The 24,551-nt window shown below is 42.9% G+C and overlaps 1 protein-coding gene across 3 annotated transcripts in view; it reads left to right on the plus strand.

Moving 5' to 3' along the window:
• MTUS2 (microtubule associated scaffold protein 2) overlaps window positions 1-24,551 on the plus strand; it is a 574,434-nt gene that overhangs the window by 182,109 nt on the left and 367,774 nt on the right. For all 3 annotated transcript variants that reach the window (XM_082700956.1, XM_082700954.1, XM_082700955.1), the window contains exons 3-4: window positions 11,206-13,667; window positions 19,446-19,686. In XM_082700956.1, the coding sequence (XP_082557082.1) occupies window positions 11,448-13,667; window positions 19,446-19,686 (2,461 nt within the window). In that variant the 5' untranslated portion in view covers window positions 11,206-11,447. The remainder of the gene's footprint in view (window positions 1-11,205; window positions 13,668-19,445; window positions 19,687-24,551) is intronic.

The following is a 24,551-nucleotide window of genomic DNA, read 5'->3' on the forward strand; positions in this document are numbered from 1 at the left end:
AGAGGCTGCGGACAGGCTGCCAGGCAGAAATGTGGGGAGAGGTTGGTTTCATAGGTCCATGCAGGGCCACACAAGTCCAAGCGAGGACGACATGGGAGGGCTTTGTGGCAGTGAAATGAGCATTCACATGCCAGCATATCACTCTGCATGCCTTGTGAAGGCGAAATGGCTCATTCGAGAAGCAAGACTGGAAACCAGGAGATCTGGTAGGAGATTTGTAAGTGGCAGATGCAGGAGATGATGTGGTGGCAGAGAGGGAGAAAAGTGGATGGGTTGGTAAAGACCTTGGGAAGTCTATCCGATAGCCCTCAGTGATGGGTGGTGTGTGAGTGAAAGGAAACAGGCAAGGAAGCTTTTAGATTTCCATCTTTGGCAAGGAGGTAGATGATGGCATTAATAATCCAGAAAGGGGAGTGCTTGGGAGGGCTGGGGATGGGCACTGGGAGGCAGGGGGTGGCCAGGAGGTCTTTTGTGTGGCCCTCATTCCCTGGAACGGATCCTTAAACATGAATACCTTGTTCTGTCTTTAGAGAGAATTTCTAGAATTCTGAATTCTGGAAAGAGCTTGTCTCCCACGTTTACTGTTAAAAATAATTTCACTTCAGGACGCCTGGGTGGCTCAGTCAGTGAAGCTTCCAACTCTTGATCTCAGCTCAGGTCTTGATTCCAGGGTCATGGGTTTGGGCCCCACATTGGGCTCCACACTGGACATGGAATCTTCTTTGAAAAATTGTAATAATTTCACTCTGGAGAGATGTAGTGTGAGAGAAGAAATGCAAATGGCATAGGAAATGTAACCTTCCCAGAGGTAAAGTAATAAAATGACAAGGCTTTTCTTTTTAGCCTTTCAACTTCAAAAATTGATGATTCCACAGAAGCGTGGCATGGTGGCTTAAGAACATGGACAGGGCTTCAGATCCCAAGCCTTCCACTTACTTTCAGAAGTTATTTCACCTCCGCCTGCCTCAGTTTCCCCATCCGTAAAATGAGGTGATGATATCTAGTTAGAGGATTTTTTCTGGACTAAATACAACAAACCATTGAGAACAGCACCTGGTAGCAGTAAATGGTGTTCAAGTGTTGAAAATGAATTCCCCATGTTAAGCAAACGATATCCAATTAAAAAATGCTTTTGAATCCTTCCTGTGTGCCAGCCACTGCTCTAGGCTTTAGAGTAGAGTGGAGAACAGAGGAGCAGGGGCTTGCTCTCCCAGAGCTTATATGGGATGAGAGGAAGCAGATAATAAACAGACAGATAAACACAAGGGTCAGGTAATCTTGGGTGGCAAGAGGTGTGTTCTCCACAGGGCAACTATGTGTCTGGCTTATGGTTGGTGTCACGGCATTCTATGTGGTTTGGCATGTTTGAGTTCTCCAAAGGGGTCCAGTGTCACACCAACACTTGTATGTGAATGCTCTAGTATCTTTATTTGTAGTTGCCCAAACCTGGAAATAATCCAGATGTCCCTCAGCTGGAGAACAGATTATCCAACTGTGGTACAGAGCATGGAAACTTATTTAGCCCTGAAAAGGAACCGACTGCTGACAGACGAGGCTCCGTGTTGAATCTCAGATGCACAGATGAAGCTAGACACAAAGTCTGCATACTGTGTAGTTATGTTTAAATGACATTCTGGAAGAGGAAAACCGTAGGAACAGAAATCAGTTGACTGGTTGCCAGGGGCTGGGGATCATGGAATGGTTGACTTGAACAAGGGCTTTGGGAGTTTTTAAGAGCTTGCAGATTGTGCTGGTAGTGGTCACAAGACGATATACGTTGGCCAAAATTGCAGAACTGTGTGGTAAGAAGAGTGAACTTCACTTTTTATAAATAATATTTTAATTAAAAAAAATTCATAAGCAAGAAAAAATTGCCTGTATTTGAATGGTAAGTGATCTGGTCATTGTAGTTACAAAGTTTTTAGAGAGAGGAGATGGAACAGGAAATAGGAAGGGAGGGATAGACTGAACACTGAGACGTTTTTTCTTGAGAACCGTATGTCTTCATTTTATTACAGGGCATCCATAAGTTCCAGGCCCTGGCATATAATCTAGGCATGGGACATGTACCTGTAAACAGAACAAAACCCCTCAGGGAGCTCAGAGTTGTGTATTAAAATACTGTATGAATGCTGTACTATGTGTTGGGTAATTGAATTTTAAAAATTAAGAAAAGGAATAGATCTTAGGAAAATAAGGGATTCAATAGACATAAGCATTTACTAATTTTCTGTAAAAAACTATTTTAAAAGGCAAAGGTGAAAATAAAGTCTAAACAACAGGGAGATTGCTGGTAAATTATGGTAAAAGTCACCATTTTAAAAAAAGATTTTATTTATTTATTTGACAGAGTGAGAGATCACAAGTAGGCAGAGAAGCAAGCAGAGAGAGAAGGGGAAGCAGGCTCCCCACTGAGCAGAGAGCCCGCTGTGGGGCTCAATCCCAGAACCCTGAGATCATGACCTGAGTTGAAGGCAGAGGCCTAACCCACTGAGCCACCCAGGTGCCCCAAAAGTGACCATTTTAAAAAATGATAAAGAATATTTAGTATATGTATTTATGTGAGGATGTTATCCATGACATGCAAAGTGAAAAATTGGGAGTTATAGAACTCATTCCCTGAGTATTAAAAAAAATCTGGGGGTACTGAATGAGAAACTCTGTTCTTAGAGTGGGAGTAAGGGACTTTGATATATTTAACTTCTTTTTTAATACAAGGTCCATTTTTTTGATAACTGGCAATGTAAGCATTTTCCATTTTGGAAAAAATGTCATCTAAGGAAAAAAAAAGCGAAATAATTATTAAGCATAATAGGCAAGAAATGAACACCCTATATTTTCTAAGTGAAATTCTGTCCTGCAGGGGAAGAATTCATTTTTTAAGGGGAAAAAAGAATACTTTTTGTTGGCAGATGCAAATGAGGCTTACTGTAGAGAAAGATGCAGTGTTTTTATTGGAGAATCCTTAGGTATCAGTTTAATGTTTTGCTTAAATATATGATTGATCTAACCTACAAAAAGTCAAGTTGCCCCTTTTCTTGGATCTCTATAAAGGGGCACATAGCAGCAATTCATTTATATGTATTTTCTTCTTCACTCTTTTTTTACTGAAATAAAATAAAAATAAAATAGCCTCTGCTACCACCCCCCCAATACATACATATTCTTTCTGAGCATAGTCTTGTTTCTGTATTAGAATAAAATGTGATGTACTACTCATGTGATGTACATCGATACGGAGAGTAAAGTAGGCTCCAGAGAGCTATTATATTGTTACATGATTCCTCGTGCTTTCACAGAATTCAGCACCACAGATAGCTACAGCATCCCCAAACACATATTTACCATTCCTCAACCAGTAATTCAACCTGTAACCACATTGTAGTGAAACAATTTGTAACACATTTGGTCGGCTGTGTATCACCTTTTAGGATGCCTATACTGTGCCTGTTGAAAATAAACACAGCCTTATGATAGGACCAAGAGCCTGGCTGTTGTTAAGCAATTACAGTTGCAGAAAAGGCAGATGAACTTTCTAAAGCAGATGAATACATTGACTTTGTAAGTATTCGCAAGTAATTTCACATAAAATTACCTACTAAATGTGGGTGGAACATTATAGACCCCAAATCTCTGGTCCATAAAAAATGTCAACTGAAATTTGAAATTTGGGAATTCGACTATTTTGCCTTGTTGTTATATTTACTGTTAAATATTGGGTCCCTATCTTAATATATTTTCCAGTATCCTGAAGTTCTGAAGGATAATTTATCACATGGTAGGAGTTGCAGCTGGAGCTTCTTTGGCAGATACATTTTATTAAGTTGGATGGAATTGCATTTATATTCAGAGGCACAGCACTTGAATATTTATATGAAAATTCATACACTGATACAGAATTCTGTGGCAGACCTGGCAGCTAAAGGAGGCTGTGCAACACTGTTTTACAGTCTTTTAAAACCCAGCTCCCTTTTTAATACCATGAAAATCCCCTCAACTTTTATTTTCAAATTAAATATTATAGCAAATATAAATCAGATAATGATGATCAGAGTATATTTTTCTACATAATCTCCCTTGAATATTCTGGTACAATCCTCCTGGGGTGAGGGTACCTAATCAGTTACTTGCTGAGAAGGGTGGCCTTAGAATCTTCATCTTAGAAGACTGAAAAGGAAAAAAAAATAGAGCTTGTGCTTTCCTGAAAGTGATTTAAACATGAGCTCTGGTTGAGAAGAGATTGCTTCATCCCGAGTGCCTGAGTCCTGTGTGCCTGTCCCGGACACCCCACAGGAAGCAGAAGTGTCTGAGCTGTTAACCTCCCAGCTGGTGAGCTCGTAGCTTAATAAAGAAATTAGTAATACATATGTAACTATAATAAAAATAAGTCACATGTATCTAATAAAAAGGCATACTTAACTATAAAAAAAATAGGGTATATATAACTATTATTTAAAAAGCATAGTTTCATAGTGCTAAAAGGAAAGATCTGGGGATTCATGGCATGGAGACACAGTATCTAGCCTCTTGACCTTCTTAGGAGGGGAGAGGGAAAATTTAGGAAAGTTTTCACAGAGAAGGTGGCCTTTGAGCTCAGAAGGTGAAGCTCTTGGGTAGGGGGTGTGATTTTAAGTAGAAGAGCAAGGGGGATTAAGTCTGGAAGCATATATGGGCCCAGCAGTCATCAGACCTTGAATGTCAGGCTGGGAAGTTTGTCATTCAGCCACTCCTGATCGTGTTCATGGGTGGCACAGAGGTCTACTGAGTTTCTCTTTATCTGAGAATGCCTTTCCTGCTGTGCTGGGCAGAACAAACATGGTAACAGGAAATTGAAGTGCAAGCTGGATGAAGAGATTGCGTATGAGCATGACAATGTTATAGTTCACTTAATGATTCAGAAATGTAAATGCATCAACCGAATGAGTTCTGGATGAGATGGTCAAACCCATCAGGGGAGACTGTGAGCTGGGGAGAGCTGCAACCATGACTGATTGATAAAGATGGAAAAATTCATTTTGTTTGTTGGCAATGGGACAATGTAGTGCTGAAACTACATCCTGGTGAACCTGATGGGGAGCTCATGTTGGATTTTAAAGAGCACTGGTAACTGTTGGGTTATGAGTACCGAGAAAAATGAACAGTGATCCTCAGGGAGAACACTGAATAATGTGTAGAACAGCCTGCAGTAGATTTCTTCACTTGTGTCTATTCTCCTTCTCTGTTGGAGGAGAGGCAACATTATAGTTATTTCAACAACACATTAGAAGTTTCTCCTCTTAGAACATCTCATGGGCAACGTGGGAATGGGTAGTAACTGCCAGGTCCAGTGGGTGGAACGGTGCCTGTGTGAATGTGCCCCTTGAATGCTTATCAGCAGATGAGGACCATCACGGAATGACTTCTCCCTGGTGCCAGGTGTTGCTGCTTTGTCCCCTGCCCTATTTTGCTGACATTGGTATCAGTGAAATGAATGATAATCAGGAGGGCACAAGAACTTCTTCAGAGTCTGAAAACAGAATGGATAGCACATATTTTGGATCAAAAATTAAGGATGGGCCCCCCAAATTTTAAGAAGGATAGAACAGTGAACCTGGACCAACAAGATGAAATTCCATAAATTCATGGTCCTCCATAAAGCCAGTTACAGATTTCTAGGATTGAGTCTCTGTAGTTTACTGGTGACTCATATGGTACTTTGGCATTTTAACTGATGATATGGAATTAACAGGGTGATTCTTGTGGCCTTTCCATGGAAAGGCCACTCTTAGATCATGTGGTTAGAGGTATAACCAGGTGAGCGAAGATCTTGCTTTCCCAAGACCCTGGACTTTTCCCCTAGAGCTGGAGTACTGTATGCAGCTGTGAGTATCTAGGCTTTGGAAGGTGTACATTTAGATGGTGGGAGTCTCTTAAACCTGCTCCAACAGTTGGAAGAATCTAAGTTCTTTAATAAGGAGAATCAGTTTGGAGGAGGAAGGGAACATAGTAGCTCTTTACAGATACCTGAATGGTTTTTTCTTTTTTTTTTTTTTAAGATTTTATTTATTTATTTGATAGAGAGAGATCACCAGTAGGCAGAGAGGCAGGCAGAGAGAGAGAGGAGGAAGCAGGCTCCCCGCTGAGCAGAGAGCCCGATGCGGGACTCGATCCCAGGGCCCTGAGATCATGACCTGAGCCGAAGGCAGCGGCTTAACCCACTGAGCCACCCAGGCGCCCTGAATGGTTGTTTCTGGTGGAAGGATGTATTGTACTGCTCTACAGGTGCAGATCTCCACTCTGGGCTAGTTTGATGGTGGCTCTGCGTGGAAGGCTGATGGGCTGTCAAGAAAGCTGATGGATCTCCTGACACTGGAATTTTCACCCTAGCAATACTTGGAAGGCTATTAAGCCTCATACAGCTTATAAACCTGTGAAATCTTTAAATTCCTTTTGGAGTTAATGAATGTATTTTTTTTTCCCAAGATAAAATACCAACTTACCTCTAGGTCATCATTTGTAACTTTTTATTGTAACAGATGTGAAGCACATGAAAATCACATGTCTTACTCTAAGGAAATACACCTCATGGGGGGTGGTTAGCATGGTTGGTTGACATATTTGTATTTCTTATTTAATCACATAGTATTATGAGTCTGAATTTGTAGGATCATGTTCTGTATTTTGGGGGAAAAAGTCTTTATCTTAATAGGGTAACCTGGATAAAGTCCAGATTCAGGAAAAATAAAAAACAAAAACTTGTTCACATTGACCCTGTGACTGACTTCTGGCCGTATGATGGAACTCTAGGAGGAAGGTGTGAAGCCTGCGAAAAAGGGAAAGAAACAGGAAACCAGGAAACATTACCTCCTATACATAATTTTGCCTTCTGTAATTGGAGAAGGTTTTTAAATGCTCTTCTTCTTCTTTTTTTTTTTTTTCTTTTCTTGTGTGAGCTTTCTTTCCTTTTTTTTTTTTTTTTTTTTTTTTTTTTTTTTTGTTTCTGGTTTTGCTTTTCTATTCTTTATCTTTTTGACGTGTCTTTTCCTTTTATTCTTACTGTGTGACCTGTGTAGTTTCACCAAGAGGCAACTTTTCCTTTTATTTTTGATTTTTTAAAGATTTTATTTATTTATTTGACAGAGATCAAAAGTAGGCAGAGAGTCAGGCAGAGAGAGAGAAAGAAGGAAGCAGGCTCCCTGCTGAGCAGAGAGCCTGATGTGGGGCTCGATATGAAGCTCAGTCCCAGGACTCTGGGATCATGACCTGAGCCGAAGGCAGAGGCTTTAACCCACTGAGCCACCCAGGTGCCCCAGCTTTTCCTTTTAAAGCTTCCACTTTCTGCATGGATTTTACTTTTCCTGTCTCAGTCCCTGTCCTGCCATTTCTTGGCTCAGTGACCTTGGAAATGTTATCCTCTCTTTGCTTTCATGTCCTTACCCAGAAAGAAAGGAAAAAGCAAGGGGATGTTAAGGTCTGTCTCTGGAGGCCATTACAAAGATTAAATAGTCTACCTTAAAATTAAAGACTAAATAAAATTATAATTTAAAATTTAAATTAAAATTTACAAATATATATTCTAACTGAGAACAATACTTGGCCCCTAGGAGGTTCTAGCTTTCCACTCCCTTACCATTCAGTAACGTTTGCTGCTCACTGACAAAAAAGTATCTATTATGTAATTCCTTAAAAATTAAAATACAGCTCTTTCTAGCAAGACAGGGATTTGACACCTATTTGTTATTATCTAACAATCACGTTGTGGATTGCTGTGTACCATACTCTGGTTTTGTTTATCATTGTTGAGAAGAATTCATTTCTTTTTTTTCCCCCAGCCTTGATAATTCAAACCTGAGGGCTCTTGGTCTCATGCTTATAATTCCGCCCACAGAGAATTAGAGACACTACCTTTCTGAGGATGGCCCATGTTTGTGGGATTTCTTGCTCTCCCTGGCTTCCTGGGATACCTGCTTTCTGATCCAGAGAGCATACTTTTAAACTGCTGTCTTATTGATTCGCCTACATGCTTTTTATATCTGTGCCCAGAGGATATGTGTATCTTCAAGGAAAACACTTTTTAACTTGAATAAAGAAATAAAGATAGGTTCACTGAGAACCTTCTGTGTCAGAGAACTGAGGCCGCAATCAGAGTATGAGCATCTTTGTTAGGCCGGAGGGCTGTATTGTGGTGGGGGTGGACCCAGGGCACCCCTGGCTTACTGAAGATAGGCCTGGAAGAAGCCAGAGAAGGACAAGAGGAATGTGAGAGACAGGGATGAAGGCAGAGGAGGGAGGATGGAGACAGTGCCACAGGAAAGGAACAGAGGAGCAGTATGGAGGCAACAAAAACGCCTTCGTGTGTGTGGGGGTGTGTGTGTTTGGGTAGGATTAGACGGATGTGGGGAAGAGAATAGAAAAATCCACATCAGGATGTTAATGTGTCTTGGGGTGAGAGGAGAAGGGGGCATATAAAACACAAAACCCCAGCTTGTAGGAAATGATCTCATTTATGTCAAAAGTACATGCTTATATAGTAGATGCAAAAGAAATGAAAGAAAACGCTTTATCAGCTGAGGTTCTGGGGGATGCCAATGGTAGGGTGTCAAATGAAAGATCACATTAGGAGATGAGGGGGCTGGGCTGGAGAATAGCATGGAGGGAGCTGCATATTGTGATTTTTCAGTCCTGTTCTCGGGTTTGTGATGTCATTCTCTGGGTCGCATCCATTCCTATGTATGTATGTGTCTGTATATACATGAATATGTATGTTTGTATGCATGCACATGTAATCTTCAACAGTGATGAAGGGAGACAGGTGGGTTGCCATGTAACCTAATTCAGCAGAAACATAACAGCCATCTTCCAGGTAGTGTGTACATATGTATTCATGTGTGTTTTTATGGATGAAGAGGAAGGTATGGGAGACTTTAATTTGAATCCCCCCTGGGGGAATTGGGGATGGAGCAGAACCTTGTTACTTTTCAACTCTCCCATCCTCAGTGCCTAATAAAAGGCACTTACAGTGATACATAGACCAATGTTAGCCTTGAATTGAGTGATTTACTGATGATCCATGAATCTACTTTGATCAAAACTGAAATACTCTTATTAGATTTAAAGTTCTTTGAGGGCAGAAATAACCTTGATCTTCATCACTCATTCATATATTCATTCATTCATGCTACAAATATATATGAAGTACCTAATGCATATGCTAGGTGCTGAACAATATTTTCTTCAGTGTCTAGCACATTTAGAAGTTTTTGTGTTTTTTTTTTTAAGTAAAAATATAGGATGTTGTGACAGTTCATCATAGAAAGACCTAATCTGTTCTAGTGGGTCAGGAAGGCTTCCTGGAGGAAGAGGTATTCATACTGTAAACTTAAGACCACAAAGGAGTTAGATAATGTTGGGAGAAGAGTCCCCATTCTGTGTAGATGGGAGAGTATGGAAGAAATGGAAGGGAGGTGCCCGGTAATGTGAAGGATGAAGACATTGTACCTGTAGCCTGTAGAGTAAGAAAATGAGTAGTAGGGGGTGTGACTGGGAAGATGTATAGGGTCTGGATCATGCAGGCCCTGAAGGCTAGGATCAGATTTCCCGCAAATTCTTACTTTGAACATTTTCAAACTTGTAGAACAGTTACAGGTTTTGTAGAGTGGGGTGCCTAAGTTTGCAAATTTTTTGGCACAGTTCCATTCTCTCTCCTTCTCTCTCTCTCTCTCTCACACACACACACACACACTTTTCTCTTTGCTGAACCATTGGAGAGTAAGTTACCATGTGCCATGTCTAAAGGCATGTCGTATTTAAAAGCATGTCTCTTCCAAGGTCAAAGAAGATCTCTGATACATTCACAATACTGTTATACATCTAAGAAAGTTAACACTGATCAAATACCTTAACCTAATATATAATACATATTAAATCTCTAATTGTCCCAATCATGTCCTTTGCTAACTATTTTTTTTTTTTTTTTTTGAGAGAGAGAGAGGGAAAGAGAGTGGGGGTAGGCTGGGGAAGGCAAAAGGAGAGGAAGACAGAGAATCTTAAGATTTCCATACTGAGTGTGGAGCCCGATGCAGGACTTGCTCTCACCACCCCAAGATCATGACCTTAGCCAGAGTCAAGAGTTGGATGTTTAACTGACTAAGCTACCCAGGCACTCCTAACTTTTTTTGTTTTTTTTTGTTGTTTTTTTTTTTTAATCTAAGATCCAGTCAGGGAGCACACATTATATGCAGATACACACTGGCATTTTGCAGGTAGGTTTAGGCCAGTTATTTTGTAAAATGTCCCTCAATTTAAATTTGCCTGATTATTTCCTCATGATTAAATTGAGGTTGAATGTTTATAGCAAGAATACCAGATAGGTGTTGTGAGGCCCTGAGAACTACCTAAAATCAGGAGCACGTGAGATCAGTTTCCGTCATGGGTGTTAAACTTGATCACTTGGTTAAGGGAGGGATCTACCAGATTTCTCCATTATAAAGATAACATTATCTTTTTGTAAGAAATAAAGTAACCTTGGGGTGCCTGGATGGCTCAGTCACTTGAGTGTCTGACTCTAAGTTTTGGCTTAGGTCATGATCTTGGGGTCATAGGATTGAGCCCTGCATTGGGCTGCATGGTGAGCTTAGAGCCTGCTTCCGATTCTCTCTCTCCCACTTCCTCTGCTTCTCCCCACCCCCAGCTTACATGCACCCACACTCTTTCTCTCTCTCAAAAATAAATAAAAACAATCTGGAGAATGGTACCTTAAGGTCCTGTGAATATCCTATTCCCCAACAATCTTTCACATGATGTTTTTTAGCGACCATTGGTTGCAAGATAATGATTACTTTGGTGATTGCAAAATGGTGATTTTTTTTCCCCTTAACTATATGGTTTTTCTCATGTTAGTAGGTATTATTCTGTGAAGAAGGGCTTTTTCTTCTCCTCCAGCTTTTCGATCAGTCTCAGTATGAACCTGTGGATTTTTAAAATTTGAATTTAAGATTTAATATGTTTTATAACACATTTCTGACATTAATCATTTTTATGTTTTAATTTCCCTATATTTGGCCAGCAGGCACCTGATCGGAAAGGTTTTTGAGAAATTTATGGGCTGAGTGAGTGAAATAATAATATGAAAGTGATGAATAAATCTGTGTTTTCCATGTTTTTTTTCTCCTGAGAATCTCTATTTGTCAGTGCCAACAACACGATTTTATTTTTATTTCTCTCTAGGTCGTATGGACTAATTGGCTCTCATTCGGCAGGAACCTAACAGATAAGTCATCCCCTGTATGTCAAGACAATGCTTGGTTTTAAGACCGCTCTGAAAATGATTAAAGTAGTATGGCAACGTGACATTGTCAGGAGGCAACAAGCAGCTTGACAATTTCCTGTTAATCAAATAGCAGCTTGAAGGAAGCCCCTTTCCATTAAGTAGGACTGCATGGCCAGCAGCCCCCACTGAAGGGCTGAAAATGAGCGTCCCAGTGGCTCCAAAGAAATCATGTTATGCTCAGTTGCGGGACAACAGAAATGGAGTGAAAAATAATAATGAGAGTATCCTAAGTCTGGGAGATACAAATGCCAATCAAATCATGTTGGAGGTCAGTTCCTCTCATGATGAGTCTGAGACACATGACCGGGCAGATGAAATTGGAAATGCAAATTCAAGCGAGCCAGAGAACAGTACCCATTTCAATAAGGAATTCCACCAAATTCAGGGCTTTGGGAAAGGATCGCAGGCTGGCCCTGCCAGCCTGAAAGACTTTAAATATTCCTCGACTGTCCACGGAGGACTCAATGAAGAGCACACAGTGGAGAGAGGTGCAGATATCCTACAGACCCCTCGCAGTGTTCAGGGACCAAGTCTGTCAAATTGGAGGAACGTTATGGCAGAGGCCAGTCCTGAGGTTTTGGCTACAAGGGACACTGACCTTCCCCGCCATGCTCCTAAGGATAAGTTGGCAAAGACCCTTGACAATGAGGAATTGCGAAGGCATTCTTTGGAAAGAGCAGGCAGCCCTGCTATGGTCGTGGACGGGTCCACAAGGGAGCGTGGCGGGAGCGTGGCCTGGCAGCGTCTGCAGCCCATGGCCCTCGACTCCCCTGAAGCCCCACGTCCTGAGCCCAGGAGCGGGGAAGGGCCACAGAGGATGTGCATCGCCCCCTCTCCAGGGGCAACTGTTCTTCGAGTAGACAGCACCTCGGAGGGAAAGAGCATACGTCATCCTAAACCATCTACCTCAGCAACCAAGGAGACTGCCCTCTCAGAGAGCCAGATGGTGGGGGGGCATGGACCAGAAGTTAGCAACGGGAGCACATCACATTCCGCCCCTCCAGAGCCCTGGCCAGATTCAGCTTCAGCCCTGAAGGGAGTCTTGAGTAAGCCAGAAGCACAGTTAGGCCCAGGAAAGGGAGAGCTCAAGCCAGAGCTGAAATTGGTCCCACCCAAGGCTGGGCAGGAGCTCAAGTCAATCCAGGCCAGTCTGGGATGCCCCAAGGAAGGGAGCATGTTACCCCTCGAGAGGAAGGAGCCAACTGGGAAAGCACAGCAGGAGGCCGTCCCCAGGGCCCTTGTCCTGTCCCAGGGCAGTGGCCACCACACTGGTGTGGGAAGAGGCAGCAGCGAGCAGGACAAGAGAGCCGTCCACGTAGGCGAGGAGGCTTCTCTTCCGACCACCCCTGCACAAGGCCCTGCTTCCTGGGGAGCCGAGAAGCAGCCCACTGGCAAAATGTCATCAGGTGCAGCTAGGAAGTTGGGCGAAGTGGCATCTGCTGGCATTTCAGCAGGTGATGTGCGTGTACCTTTTATTCCTTATGAGCCACCTGACAGCAGGCCCCCAGGTGTCAGTGAGGATGGCGCACTGGTCAGTGGGGACATGGACAGTACAGCGGTTTGTACTTCCCATCCTTCCATTGGACAGAGCAACACGGGGGTCCCTGAACCCCTCGGCCCTCAGAGCAGCAGCTCAGAAGTAGGAGGCAGCAAAGAGACCACTACATCTGTTGCAGAAGATAGGAACCTCCTAGAAAATGCAGCAAAGACTGAAAGTACCCCAGGGGGAGCAGGTGCTCTTCTCAGTGGCTCGGCACCCCTCCACCCAGAGACAACTGTGAATGTGACCCACCAGCCTCCACCACCTAGTAGCAGTGTTGAGGACTCAGGCGCATTAGGTGCAGATGCCCGGTCACCCTCGGCAGCCGCGCCCCCCACCGATAATGCGCGGTTGTTGGACACCTCCCCAAAAGTGCCTGACAAGAGCACCTGCGCCCCTGGGATCCCCGAGCCTGTGTTCCCACATTCTGAGGACACCCCTTCCTCACGGGAAGGGATGGAGAACCACCAGGGTGAAAAAACAGAAGAAAGGACAGAACCCAAGCCCATCGTTCTGCCTAAGCCCAAGCACGTGAGGCCCAAGATCATCACCTACATCAGGAGGAGTCCTCAGGCCCTTGGCCAGGTGGACACCTCGCTGCTCCCGGTGGGGCTTCCTTACGCTCCGCCCACATGTACCATGCCTCTTCCCAAAGAGGAGAAGGTGGCAGGCAGTGAGCTGAAGCCACCTGCCAGCCTCTACGAGAAGTACAAGCCAGACTTGCAAAAGCCGCGGGTCTTCAGTTCGGGGTTGATGGTGTCCGGGATCAAGCCCCCAGGACACCATTTCAGTCAAATGAGTGAAAAGTTTTTGCAGGAGGTAAGAGAATGTCATTGTGATGTGACCCTTCAGTCAAACACTGTAAAGTTGGTTATCTATTTTCAGTGTGAACTGTGAAAACAGAATATCCTCTCTTGGCAAATTGCGGATTTTGATGGACACACGTGCACAGAACTGGATGTCTTAACTAGAAGAGTTTGTAGCCAAGTGGGCATTTTTGACCAGAAGAGCTTGACGGATATGATGGGATGTAGCTAACGTCTAAGGAGACTCATTTGAATCCCACTCAGCATAATACATGAGAGGTTAGATAAGTGTGCATTTCAATTGGCTTCCATGTTTAAACAAGTCAGCCTAAGTCTTTTATAAGCCAGATCAAGGGGAAGACAAGGCCAAAATAAATATATTGTTCAAATTGGTCTGACTTCATCCTCTCAGGGGGAATATTTTCCTTATGGGAGAATCTCACATTTTTGTACATGGGAAAACCACAGTGAATAGCAAATACTGAGTTAGGCCTGGGCTCTTTGTTTTGAGTCAAAATGATGATTATAACTAACATTTAGTTGAGTACCTACTATGCCTTGAGCCTACATAACATAACATTTTATCTTTATCAATCTTCACTAGTCCTTAGAGTGATTTTCTGGAGGTTAGGATTACAGTTTTTGTCGTTGTAGACATGAAGAAGCAGTTTTGGAGGGATTTGAGTAACTCAGCTAAAGCCACAGAAAAGAAGGGCAGTGCTGAGGTGCTCTTCTCGCCCTCCCAGTTCTGTCACTGTGCTATCCCCATTTCTGTGTGCAATGGTGAGTTCCTCTCAGAGCTCAGAAAGCACATTTGCCTCCTGAACCAATCTCCTCATGGTAGCCAGAGTGATCAGGTAAAAGCTGGGTCAGATCACTTCTCTCCCTAACATCCTTCAGGTCTGCCCAGGCCAGCTCAGAACACAGGCTTAAGTATGTAGGCTGGCTCCGCTTTTAGGATGGACTCAGTCTGTCTCCTAACCTCCCCAACCTCTTCTCCTTCCTCCGCTCACCCTCTCTTCCTCTGGTGCCTCGGGGTCTTTGCACCTCCCTCTGCCTGGAGTTTTACTTCCAGACATCCCAGTGGCTGACTCCTTTACTTTTTCTCTCTGTTCAAATATCACTTCCTTGGAGAGACACCTTGCCTTCCCTGAGATGCCTTTCTCTGGTTTAGTTTCTTCTTAGTGCTTATCTCCATCAGGCATATATACTTTTCCTGGTTTTGCTGCATCAGCTAGAATGTAAAATCCATGAGAAGAGGGATGTCTTTCTGGGGTTTTTTGTTTGTTTTATTTTGGTTTTTTGTTGTTGTTCTCTGCTGGATCCCCAGAATTTAGAACACTGCTTGACATAATGATGTGGTCAGAAAATGTTGAATAATGGCTGAATTATGAACTCATGTATGTTGGGTCCAAACAAAAGTTGATCAGAGCTTCTTAGAAATAGAAAGTCTCAATCCAAAATTAGACCTCAGGTTGACTGAGTATATTGACATATTTATAAATGTACAGCTCAGAGTGGAAGTTGTCAGCTCTGGCACAACAAAAGAGGTGAATCTATTCTAAAGCAGCTGATCTTGACCAAGGCTAGCACTGACCAGGTGTCCCAGCAGCTGACCGTCTGTTCTGCTCTGGGGCAGGCTGCTAGCTCTGAATCGCACAGCTCACTCACTGTCTTCTGACTCTGGGCCTGCTGGAGAGGCTTCCCTCCACACATCTCTGCAGAGGGAATGCCAGTTAGAGAGACTAGGGGTCCAGTCTTTGCAGCAAGGGCTCATTTTGCTGTTCAGGACTGTGTGCTATCCTGTTTTAGGTGCACTTCTCACACAGAGGTCTGAGGTCTGTAGCGAGAGGATGTTCTTGCCAAAGGACGTAAAGAGTTTGGCCCTAGGCCATGGTCTTTCACCAGCAGTGGACAGATTTCCATCTGCTCTTATACATCAGTCTCTGAGCTTGGTTAATGTGAGTCTTTCTCAAATTTCTAAAACCTTATCCACCTAATTTCTGTCATAATCCTCTTTCAATCAATAGACTGGCCCTTGGCCGTTGCTCCTAGAGCTGTAACTTGAGGAAACCCAGTGGGTCCTCTTCCTGTGTTCAGGCTTGATGCAGGGAGGTTCCAAAGCCACCCTCCCTGCCAGTGAACCCCATCTTACCACAGGATGGCTTCACCCAGTCTCACGGGAAAGAACACATTTCTAATTAGTTGCAACGAAAGTATTTTTTAATTGTAGAAATCATGTATCTTTTTAATAAATGAGAAAGTCTTAACAGTACAGACCCAAACCGGCTCCAGACTCTTTCATCATTATTGACAGATTCTTGCTGGTTAGCATTAGTAGAAATGAAGAAATCAGAGGAAAGGCTCTTCTTTTTTTATTGCTTTGTTGTTGTTGTTTTTTAAGATTGCTATTTATTTATTTGACAGACAGATCATAAGTAGGCAGAGAGGCAGGCAGAGAGAGAGAGGAGGAAGCAGGCTTCCCAATGAGCAGAGAGCCCGATGCGGGGCTTGATCCCAGGACCCTGGGATCATGATCTGAACCGAAGGCAGAGGCTTTAACCCACTGAACCACCCAGGTGCCCCAGGAAAGGCTCTTCTAAGAGAGGGTGTCCTTTCTTCATCGACAGGAATAATACAGGCATTTAGAGCTTCCAGAAGTGGGTTTGAAGATTGTCTTGGATCTGCTCATGGCAGGATGATAAAATATGTGTCTCAGGGAAGGCGAGGTGTCTTCCTGGTTTAGACTGTTTTCTGCTTGCACCTATCCTGAAGTCTCTGGGGCATTTTTTCCTACTGATGCCTTCAATAATCCCTTTGCATTTTTGGTGTAAGGAAGAGGGGGGAAGGGGTGAGAGGACAGAGGTGAGGTCATTTACTTGCAACATACAGATGTCTGATTGGGCTGATCTCCTTTCCTACTCCCATAATAGAGGGACATATGTATGTATCATGTAAGTATCTATCCAGGAATTGACCTGTGCAGTTGTGGAGGCTGGCCAGTCCAAAGTATGCAGGGTGGGTAGGGAAGAGGTGCAGTTCAAGTTCAAAGGCCACCTGCTGGCAGATTTCTGTCTTCTTTAAGGGAGGTCCGTCTTTTTCCATTAAGGCATTCAGCTGATTAGGTGAGACCCACCCACATAATGAAGAATAACTGGATTTATTCAAGGCTTGCTGATTTAAATGCTCATCTTGGGGCAACTGGGTGGCTCAGTGGGTTAAGCCTCTGCCTTCAGCTCGGGTCATAATTCCAGGATCGCGAGATTGAGCCCCACATTGGGCTGTTTGCTCAGCAGGGAGCCTGCTTCCCCCTCTCTCCGGCTGCCTCTCTGCCTGCTTATGATCTCTCTCTCTCCCTGTCAAATAAATAAATAAATCTTTTAAAAAATATATAAAAAAATAAATGCTCATCTCTTCTTTAAAACATAAACATCTAGAATAATCTTTTTTTCTAAAGGTTTTATTTACTTATTTGACAGAGAGACATCACAAGTAGGCAGAGAGGCAGGCAGAGAGAGAGAGAGGAGGAAACAGGCTCCCTGCTGAGTAGAGAGCCTGATGCGGGGCTCAATCCCAGGACCCTGAGATCATGACCTGAGCCGAAGGCAGTGGCTTAACCCACTGAGCCACCCAGGCGCCCTAGAATAATCTTTGACCAAATATCTGCGTACCGTGACCTAGCCAGATTGTCACAAATTCTCTCCCAGTAGCTCTCCCAATGGGTTCTCTGTGGCTTCTCAAATAAGCCTTCTCATTTACCGTGTGTCTGCCCAGTCCAGCCGAACACACTGAAAGCAGGACAGGACACATATGACCTAGGACAATCTACTAAGAACTCAATCTACCTAATAACTAAGTTCTTGGTTCTGCTAAGAACTTGTTTGTATACCTTGATTGATTTTAGGAGTTTGAAATTACAAGGATCTTTTAGCTTGCTTTCAAAATTATTTCTCTAAAAATACTCCATTAGAGAAGGAGGGAAAAAAATCATTTGGGGTGAAGCGCTATGTATTCATAGGTATGCTGTGACACCTGTTATATTCTGTCAATAAAGATGAAAGAAATGAGTGTGAAGTTTTTGGTAGATTTCCTTGTCTTGTCAAAAACACACAAATTAGGCACACTTTTCACCTTCATGAAGAACTTGTTACATCTCATCAGAGACAAACTACCCAGCAAAGTGACAGGCAATGAAGTGGCTGAAATCATTAAGGTCATTTTGAGTGACACAGCATGATGGTTTTTTTACTCCCCAGTTTCCAAGAACTGAATAATTACTGACATCAGCACATTGCAGTCCTGGGAACCTGACAGCTGTGGGATAGAGATCCTTTCTTCCTGAGAGAATGTACTAGAAGCAATGAGCAGTGGCACCAGAATTTTAGAAACTACAACAAAAAAAATTAGAGGAACAAAGTACAATAGAAAAGCCAAAGGTTGATAGTAAGAGGGTAAGCAGGGAATGGTGAAAGTCTTACCAGAGAGCAGAAATAGAATGTCTTTCACAGGAATATAATTTGCTGTGGCCTGAATTCAGCCTACCTACTAGAGCAATCATGCATGGGTTACACTGTGATTATGATAACTTTAAAGGTCTAATCTTTTGTTTCAATAATGCCGGCTTTAGGGAAAAACTTTGTATCTGTTTCAACATTAAAAGAGTATCAAATTAGGAGTTTTTCTCTTCAGCAGCTTAGATCAAAGCTTTATAGCCCCTATTAAAGAATATTGTTAAATGCTTGTGGTTCCTGAATGGATAAACGTTTGACACATGAAATGTATTATGATATAGAGCAGAATTCATAGATTTATCTTTTCGTTCATAGCCTCTGGCACTATATTTTTTTAAACTTAAAGGAAATAAAAATTATTTAGTTGCCTCATTTTTTTTCATTTTTAATATGAAGAAAGACTGATAATATGAACAGTCTTTGTTAATACAGAATTACATACATATAAAAGGCATATAGGTTGTGTTCTAGCCCAGACTGTTAACTATAGGGAAATGTAATGGGATTGTTGCATTATAAATTTAGGTAAGAATGGAAACATGATTCCTTTGTTGAATAAGTATTTATTAACTTCACGTACTAGGCACCATTCTAGCAGTCAACAAGATTCTGTCCTGGGACTTCCACTGTAGTGAAACTTATCAAACATTTGTGGACACCCCACCTTCCTAGGGAGGACAGATGAGGTGATTAACAGTCCCTCGTTTTTAATTAGTAAACAAATTGTAGAGGCCTGAAAACACATTTTTCCATCAACTGCTTTATTCTTCTAAGCAGCCTTTTCTCGCACATTCACAATGCATATTTTATTTCCTAAATAGCCTGGTAAAAACCTAACAGAAATTGGTAAGTTTCAGCTACTTTTCTTAAGAGTAGGTTACTGTAAATATTGTGCCCTTGCTCCTTAGACTTTCATAATCTATGGACATTGGCTGAACTATTTCCTTGCTTCACTGAAATTATGTATTTATAGACTGACTACTTGGCCAAACCGCAATGATTTTGTAGCAATCAGATTTAAAAATCGTGTACAGTGAGTTGTTTTCCCAGTGAAATGTGGATTCATAATGCTTTAGAATGGGAAGAGAGCTGCGAGGTCATCCGGTTGTATTGTTAACTTAGAGCTGAAGACCCCGGAGCCCAGAGAAGGTAAGTCATCAGTGGCAGAGCAACTCAGCGGTGTGGAGTGGCCACTGCTGGCGCCTTGGTCCCCGGACCGTGTTCCATACTCATCCTGGGATGGGAATTTCTCTGATTAAGTTTCTGCTCATTTATCATAGGTTTCAGAACGGCCCGGAAAAGAAGAATTTTGCTCTCCTTCCTATACTCATTATGAAGTTCCGCCAACTTTCTATCGGTCAGCCATGCTCCTTAAGCCCCAGTTGGGATTGGGCGCAATGTCCCGTTTACCATCTGCAAAAAGCAGGATCCTGATTGCGAGTCAGAGGTCCTCAGCGAGTGCCATCCACCCACCGGGACCCATCGCGGCAGCGGCCAGCCTCTACAGCCCCGATTCTGCAGGTAAGTGAACCAGGCGTTACTGCTTTTCCCAGCTGCAGTTGTAAATAGTAACTCTCTAAAAGGGCAGGAGCTATCTGATCTACGAATCTCTCTCACCTTCTGAGACGAGCCCTTTTCTGCTCTTCCATCTGCCTCTTGATGCAGATACCTTGTCAAGACTCGTCCATCTGCACCAGTCATCCTCCACATCGCCTTTAAAAAGGAGGCCTTTGTGGGGACGCCTGGGTGGCTCAGTGGATTAAGCTTCCACCTTCAGCTCAGGTCATGATCTCAGGGTCCTGGGATTGAGCCCCACATCAGGCTCCCTGCTGAGCAGGGAGCCTGCTTCCCCATCTCTTGCTCTGTCTGCTTCTCTACCTACTTGTGATCTCTGTCTGTCAAATAAATAAATAAAATATATATATTAAAAAAAAAAAAAAGGTGGCCTTTGCAACCACCTCCTCACCTCCTGCGGTTTCTTTTTTCTCTGATACAGCCTGTAGGCCAGGGGCCAGCGGAGCTTGTCTGTAAGGGGTCAGATGGTAAATATTTTAGGCTTTCTGGGCTATAATGGTCAATGTTGTGACTACCGGACACAAAAACAGCCACAGATAGCACATCAGCGAATGCGTGTAGCTGGGTTTCAATACAACTTAATTCACAGAAACAGAGAGGGGGCTGTAGTTTGCCAGAGAGATCTTCCTACAGCCCGGCACTGACCCTATCACCCTTCATCTGTTCACAAATCTGGACTGCTCCTTAATTACTTACAGAAAGGCTCTGCTGCCTCTCCCAGCCCTGTCTTCCTGCTCCGCCCACCATGGCTGGCCATTGTCCCTCCTGAGTCTCTCTGCACTGACTTGTTGCCTGTCTCCAGTCTTCTTCTCCTGAGGTTCCCTCTAGGCTTTAGGTATTATTATAGACCTAATACATCCCCAATGTAAAACACTTTGAAGATAGAAAAATATGGCAATGTTAGTAATCATACTTAACATATTTTTAGCACCCAGCCAGAGTTATTATTACAGAGTTTTTCCTTCCAGTGTGATTGTTTTCTGTGCATTTTTCTATAGTTAAAATAATGCTGAATGTGAATTTTGTATTTTTTTCTATTAATACATTGTAGACATTTCCTAGGTCATCAGTATTCCAAAAATACTAAATGGCAGCATAATATTCTGTTGTGTTCATTTATTCAACAAATTTGGGGTGCTTATGATGGGCCAGAAATGATAAATTAAGTTCATTCCAGCAGTGAACAAACCAGAGAAGCCCTGCTTTTATGTGTTTTATAGTCTAATTGATAAAATAGACCAAAAATGCCAAAAAAATAGATATATAATTATAAATATGAAAGCAAGAAGCACAGTATTTTAAGAAATCACAGCCAGAAGAATTACATAGATGGGATGGAGGCAGGGGCAGCCTGTTTGAGGAATGGGAAGAATGGGAGAAGTTGGGGAATAGTGTCCAAATTGATTGAGTCATTGCCCAATTACTGGCACTTGAGTTCTGCTTACTCTGCATTATTTTCAGTAGTTTTGTGATTTGAGTCTTTGTATATACTTGTCTTCTTTCCTATTGTTTTCTTGGGCTCGGTCATTTGAAGTGTAATGATTGGATAAAAACATATCCAAACCTTCTTTTAAGGCCAAGGAATTTTCTAGAAAACTTGAAACAACCATTTTCATACGAGTGTTTCTTGGAAGTTCTTCTTGCACACCTTGCCAGTGTTGAATTTTACCCCTCCTCCACCTTTCCCTCTTCCTCCTCCTTCTGTTGTTGTTGTTATTGTTATTACTATTATTATTGCATTTCTTTTATTGTCAGTGGAAGGGAACTTTTTTTAACCTATTTTCCATTATATTACTTCATAAACTTGTCATTTACTGAGGTAATTATTGACCGAGAATAACTTTTAAGTAGATTTTCTTAATGGTTTTTTTGACAAGCACTTCCATAAAAATCAAATTATTTTTGATGGTTCTCATGATATATGTATATTGTGATGGGCCTACCTCTTATTTTCAGAGGTGCTGTAAGTTAATTATGTGATTCAGTCCCTCATTCAAGAATTATTACTGAGGGACTGTTACATGTCAGCAGTGTTCTAGGTGTGAGGGATAAAGCAGTAACAACAGACAAAAATCCCTGCCCCTGTGGAGCTTGAATTATAGTATGGGGACAGCCTTTTTTGTTTTTTTAATGAGCAGATAGATTACCTGGTGTGTTGGAAGAGGCAACTAGTATTGAAGGAAATGAAACATAGAGGAGGGATATGGGGGGTTTAGGAAGGAAGAAGGGAGATTACAATTTTCAATGGGGTGCTTGGGACTTCACTTTTAAACCAGTCCCCAGAGGAGGTGAGGGAGGGAACCACATACCTATTAGAGGTGGAGTGTCCAGGCAGAGGGAGGAGCCTGGGTACAGCAGAAAGGCCTGGAGGCTGGAGCAGAGGAATAGTAGGTAGTGAGTAGGGGAGGTGGGAAACGAGGAGGTTGGCAGGGCGCATGTGTGTCAGGGAGGGGGGAATTACAGAAGGCCCAAGAACCGTTCCAAGGATTTGACTTTTTCTGACTGAGAAAACCACTGGAGGCTTTGGGCCTGGGACAGCGTGGTCTGCCCTTTGTGGGCACAGGATCCCTCTGAGTCTATGAGGACAGAGCATGAAGCAGGAGGAGCAGGCAAGAGGTCACGCAGGCAGTGATGGGACACAGTGAGAAGGTAGAGCACATCAGGTCTCCTGAATAACTGCATGTGGGCTCTGAGAGAAAAAGGGCAGTGGAAAATGACTCCCTGGGAATGGAGTTGCTACTTAGAGGGAGAGAAGCTGGTTTAGAAGGGGAGGATAGGAGCTAACTCAGGACATGTTGCCATTGAAATGCCCTTAGCCATCCTGTAGGATAAAGCATTGCATCTAGGAGGCCAGCGTTGAGAGGACAGGGCTGGCTGGAGATCCAAAAGCATTAGTTGTCAGCGGATGGCTGGTCTTTAAAGCTATGGTGCTCCTCTCCACTGGGCCACCAATTCTTTCCAGCATGATTTCACCTTCACCGGGAACTGATAAATTTGATATGGGTTTGAATTATGAGCTCTGAAATAGCATGATGCACCCAAGGTTATTAGTTTTACTTTATGCATAAAATTTGGAAAAATTTAAAAATACTAAAAATAAACTTAGTTGAGATTTTTAAGAAATTTTTATTTATTTATTTGACAGAAATCACAAGTAGACAGAGAGAGAGGGGGAAGCAGGCTCCCCACTGAGCAGAGAGCCCGATGTGGGGCTCGATCCCAGGACCCTGAAATCATGACCTGAGCCAAAGGCAGAGGCTTAACCCACTGAGCCACCCAGGCACCCCACTTAGTTGAGATTTATTTAACACTAGTCAAGTTTTGGGGAATGAGAAGTCTTTATGTATATACCATTTGCATAAAAATTCCACTGCCCAGAAGACACGGGCAGCTTGAGCTCTTTCTGAGGATGACTTATCTGTGTTAAGGGTGACACTGCTTCAGAGTTCAGCTCAGCCCCAGAAGTATGCATATAAGGGACTCCTCCACCTCTGCTCCTTCAAGACTCCCAACTATCTCACATACCTAGAGACATATGTGTCCACATGGGTAATCGTTAAGGACCTAACAAAGCCTTGTGACGATGATGGGTATCACTCCTGCAGGACACTGAGAATGTGAAAACCTTTCTTCCTGCTGTTGGAAGGATCACCTGGCATAGGCCCTGAGACAGAGAAGATCTTGTCAGATACTAGATACTGAGACAGAGAAGTTCTTACTCCAGAGACTGGGGGCTTGGGTGGATGGCTGTGCTCCCACTAGCCCATGGGCCCTGGAGCCAGGCCAGTGGCCCTTTGCTTAGTCTGCTTGGTGTATTCTAGGCAGCAGGCCTTTTCCCTTCTTGGGCAACTTTGCTCGAGTCCCCCAGGCTACCAGGACCTGCTCTGGCAATATGCTTGATTCACTTAACTCTTTTCTCTCTGTAGAAATCCTTCTGTTTTTCTTCATGTTTTCTGAGGAGGTAATCTCTTTCTCCTCCAATATTATCTTTTTTAAAAAAAATTTCATGAAGATCCATTAAATGCAGAGCCAAAGTCATTATCTGCCAAAAAACTACTAATGGTGTCTTTTAACTTGAGAGGTAGGAGGGCTTAACTTTCTGACTCTCCAGGAAATGAAGGGAAATAGCTACATACCACCCTTCAGGAAGTCAAAAGGGTAAGGAAAAGCCAGACCGCTAGGATTCCATGGTAAAATAGTCTGAAATATCACTTCCTGTCATGTGCTCTTTTTGGCCACCTCTGGAAGGTGTCTCTCATTTTGTTTCTTCCCTGAAAGAAATCTTCCAGCCAGGGAGAGACTAGGATTCACAGAGCTGTGGAGGAAAAGAAAAACTCATTCCTTTGCTCAGTAATTCCTGATTGCATCTTTACTGTGAGTTAGCACAAATCACAGAAGTAAATGTGGGCAGATTGGGTTACATTAAAATTGACTTCTCTTTAGCAATACAATTAAATCAGGAAGAAAAACATCAAGATTCCAATAGACTGACAATGAAAGGGCATAAACAATGAACTTAGGGGTACCTGGGTAGCTCAGTCTGTTAGGTGGCCAACTCTTGGTTTTGGTTCATATCATGATCTCAGGTCCTGGGATGGAGCCCTGCATCAGGCTCCGTGCTCAGTGGGGAATCTGCTTCAGGATTTGCTCTCCCTGTGCCCCTCTCCCTGCTTGGCCATGTGTGTACTCTCTCTCTCTCCAACAAATAAGTCTTTTAAAAAAAAACCCACAATGAGTTTTAAAATAAGAAGATATAACCGATAAACACAAGTTTAAAGATCCTAAATACATAATTCTGAAATTTAAAAACT

The sequence above is a fragment of the Mustela nivalis genome (assembly GCF_964662115.1).
Source record: "Mustela nivalis genome assembly, chromosome: 15".
In the NCBI taxonomy this organism is placed as follows: domain Eukaryota; kingdom Metazoa; phylum Chordata; class Mammalia; order Carnivora; family Mustelidae; genus Mustela; species Mustela nivalis.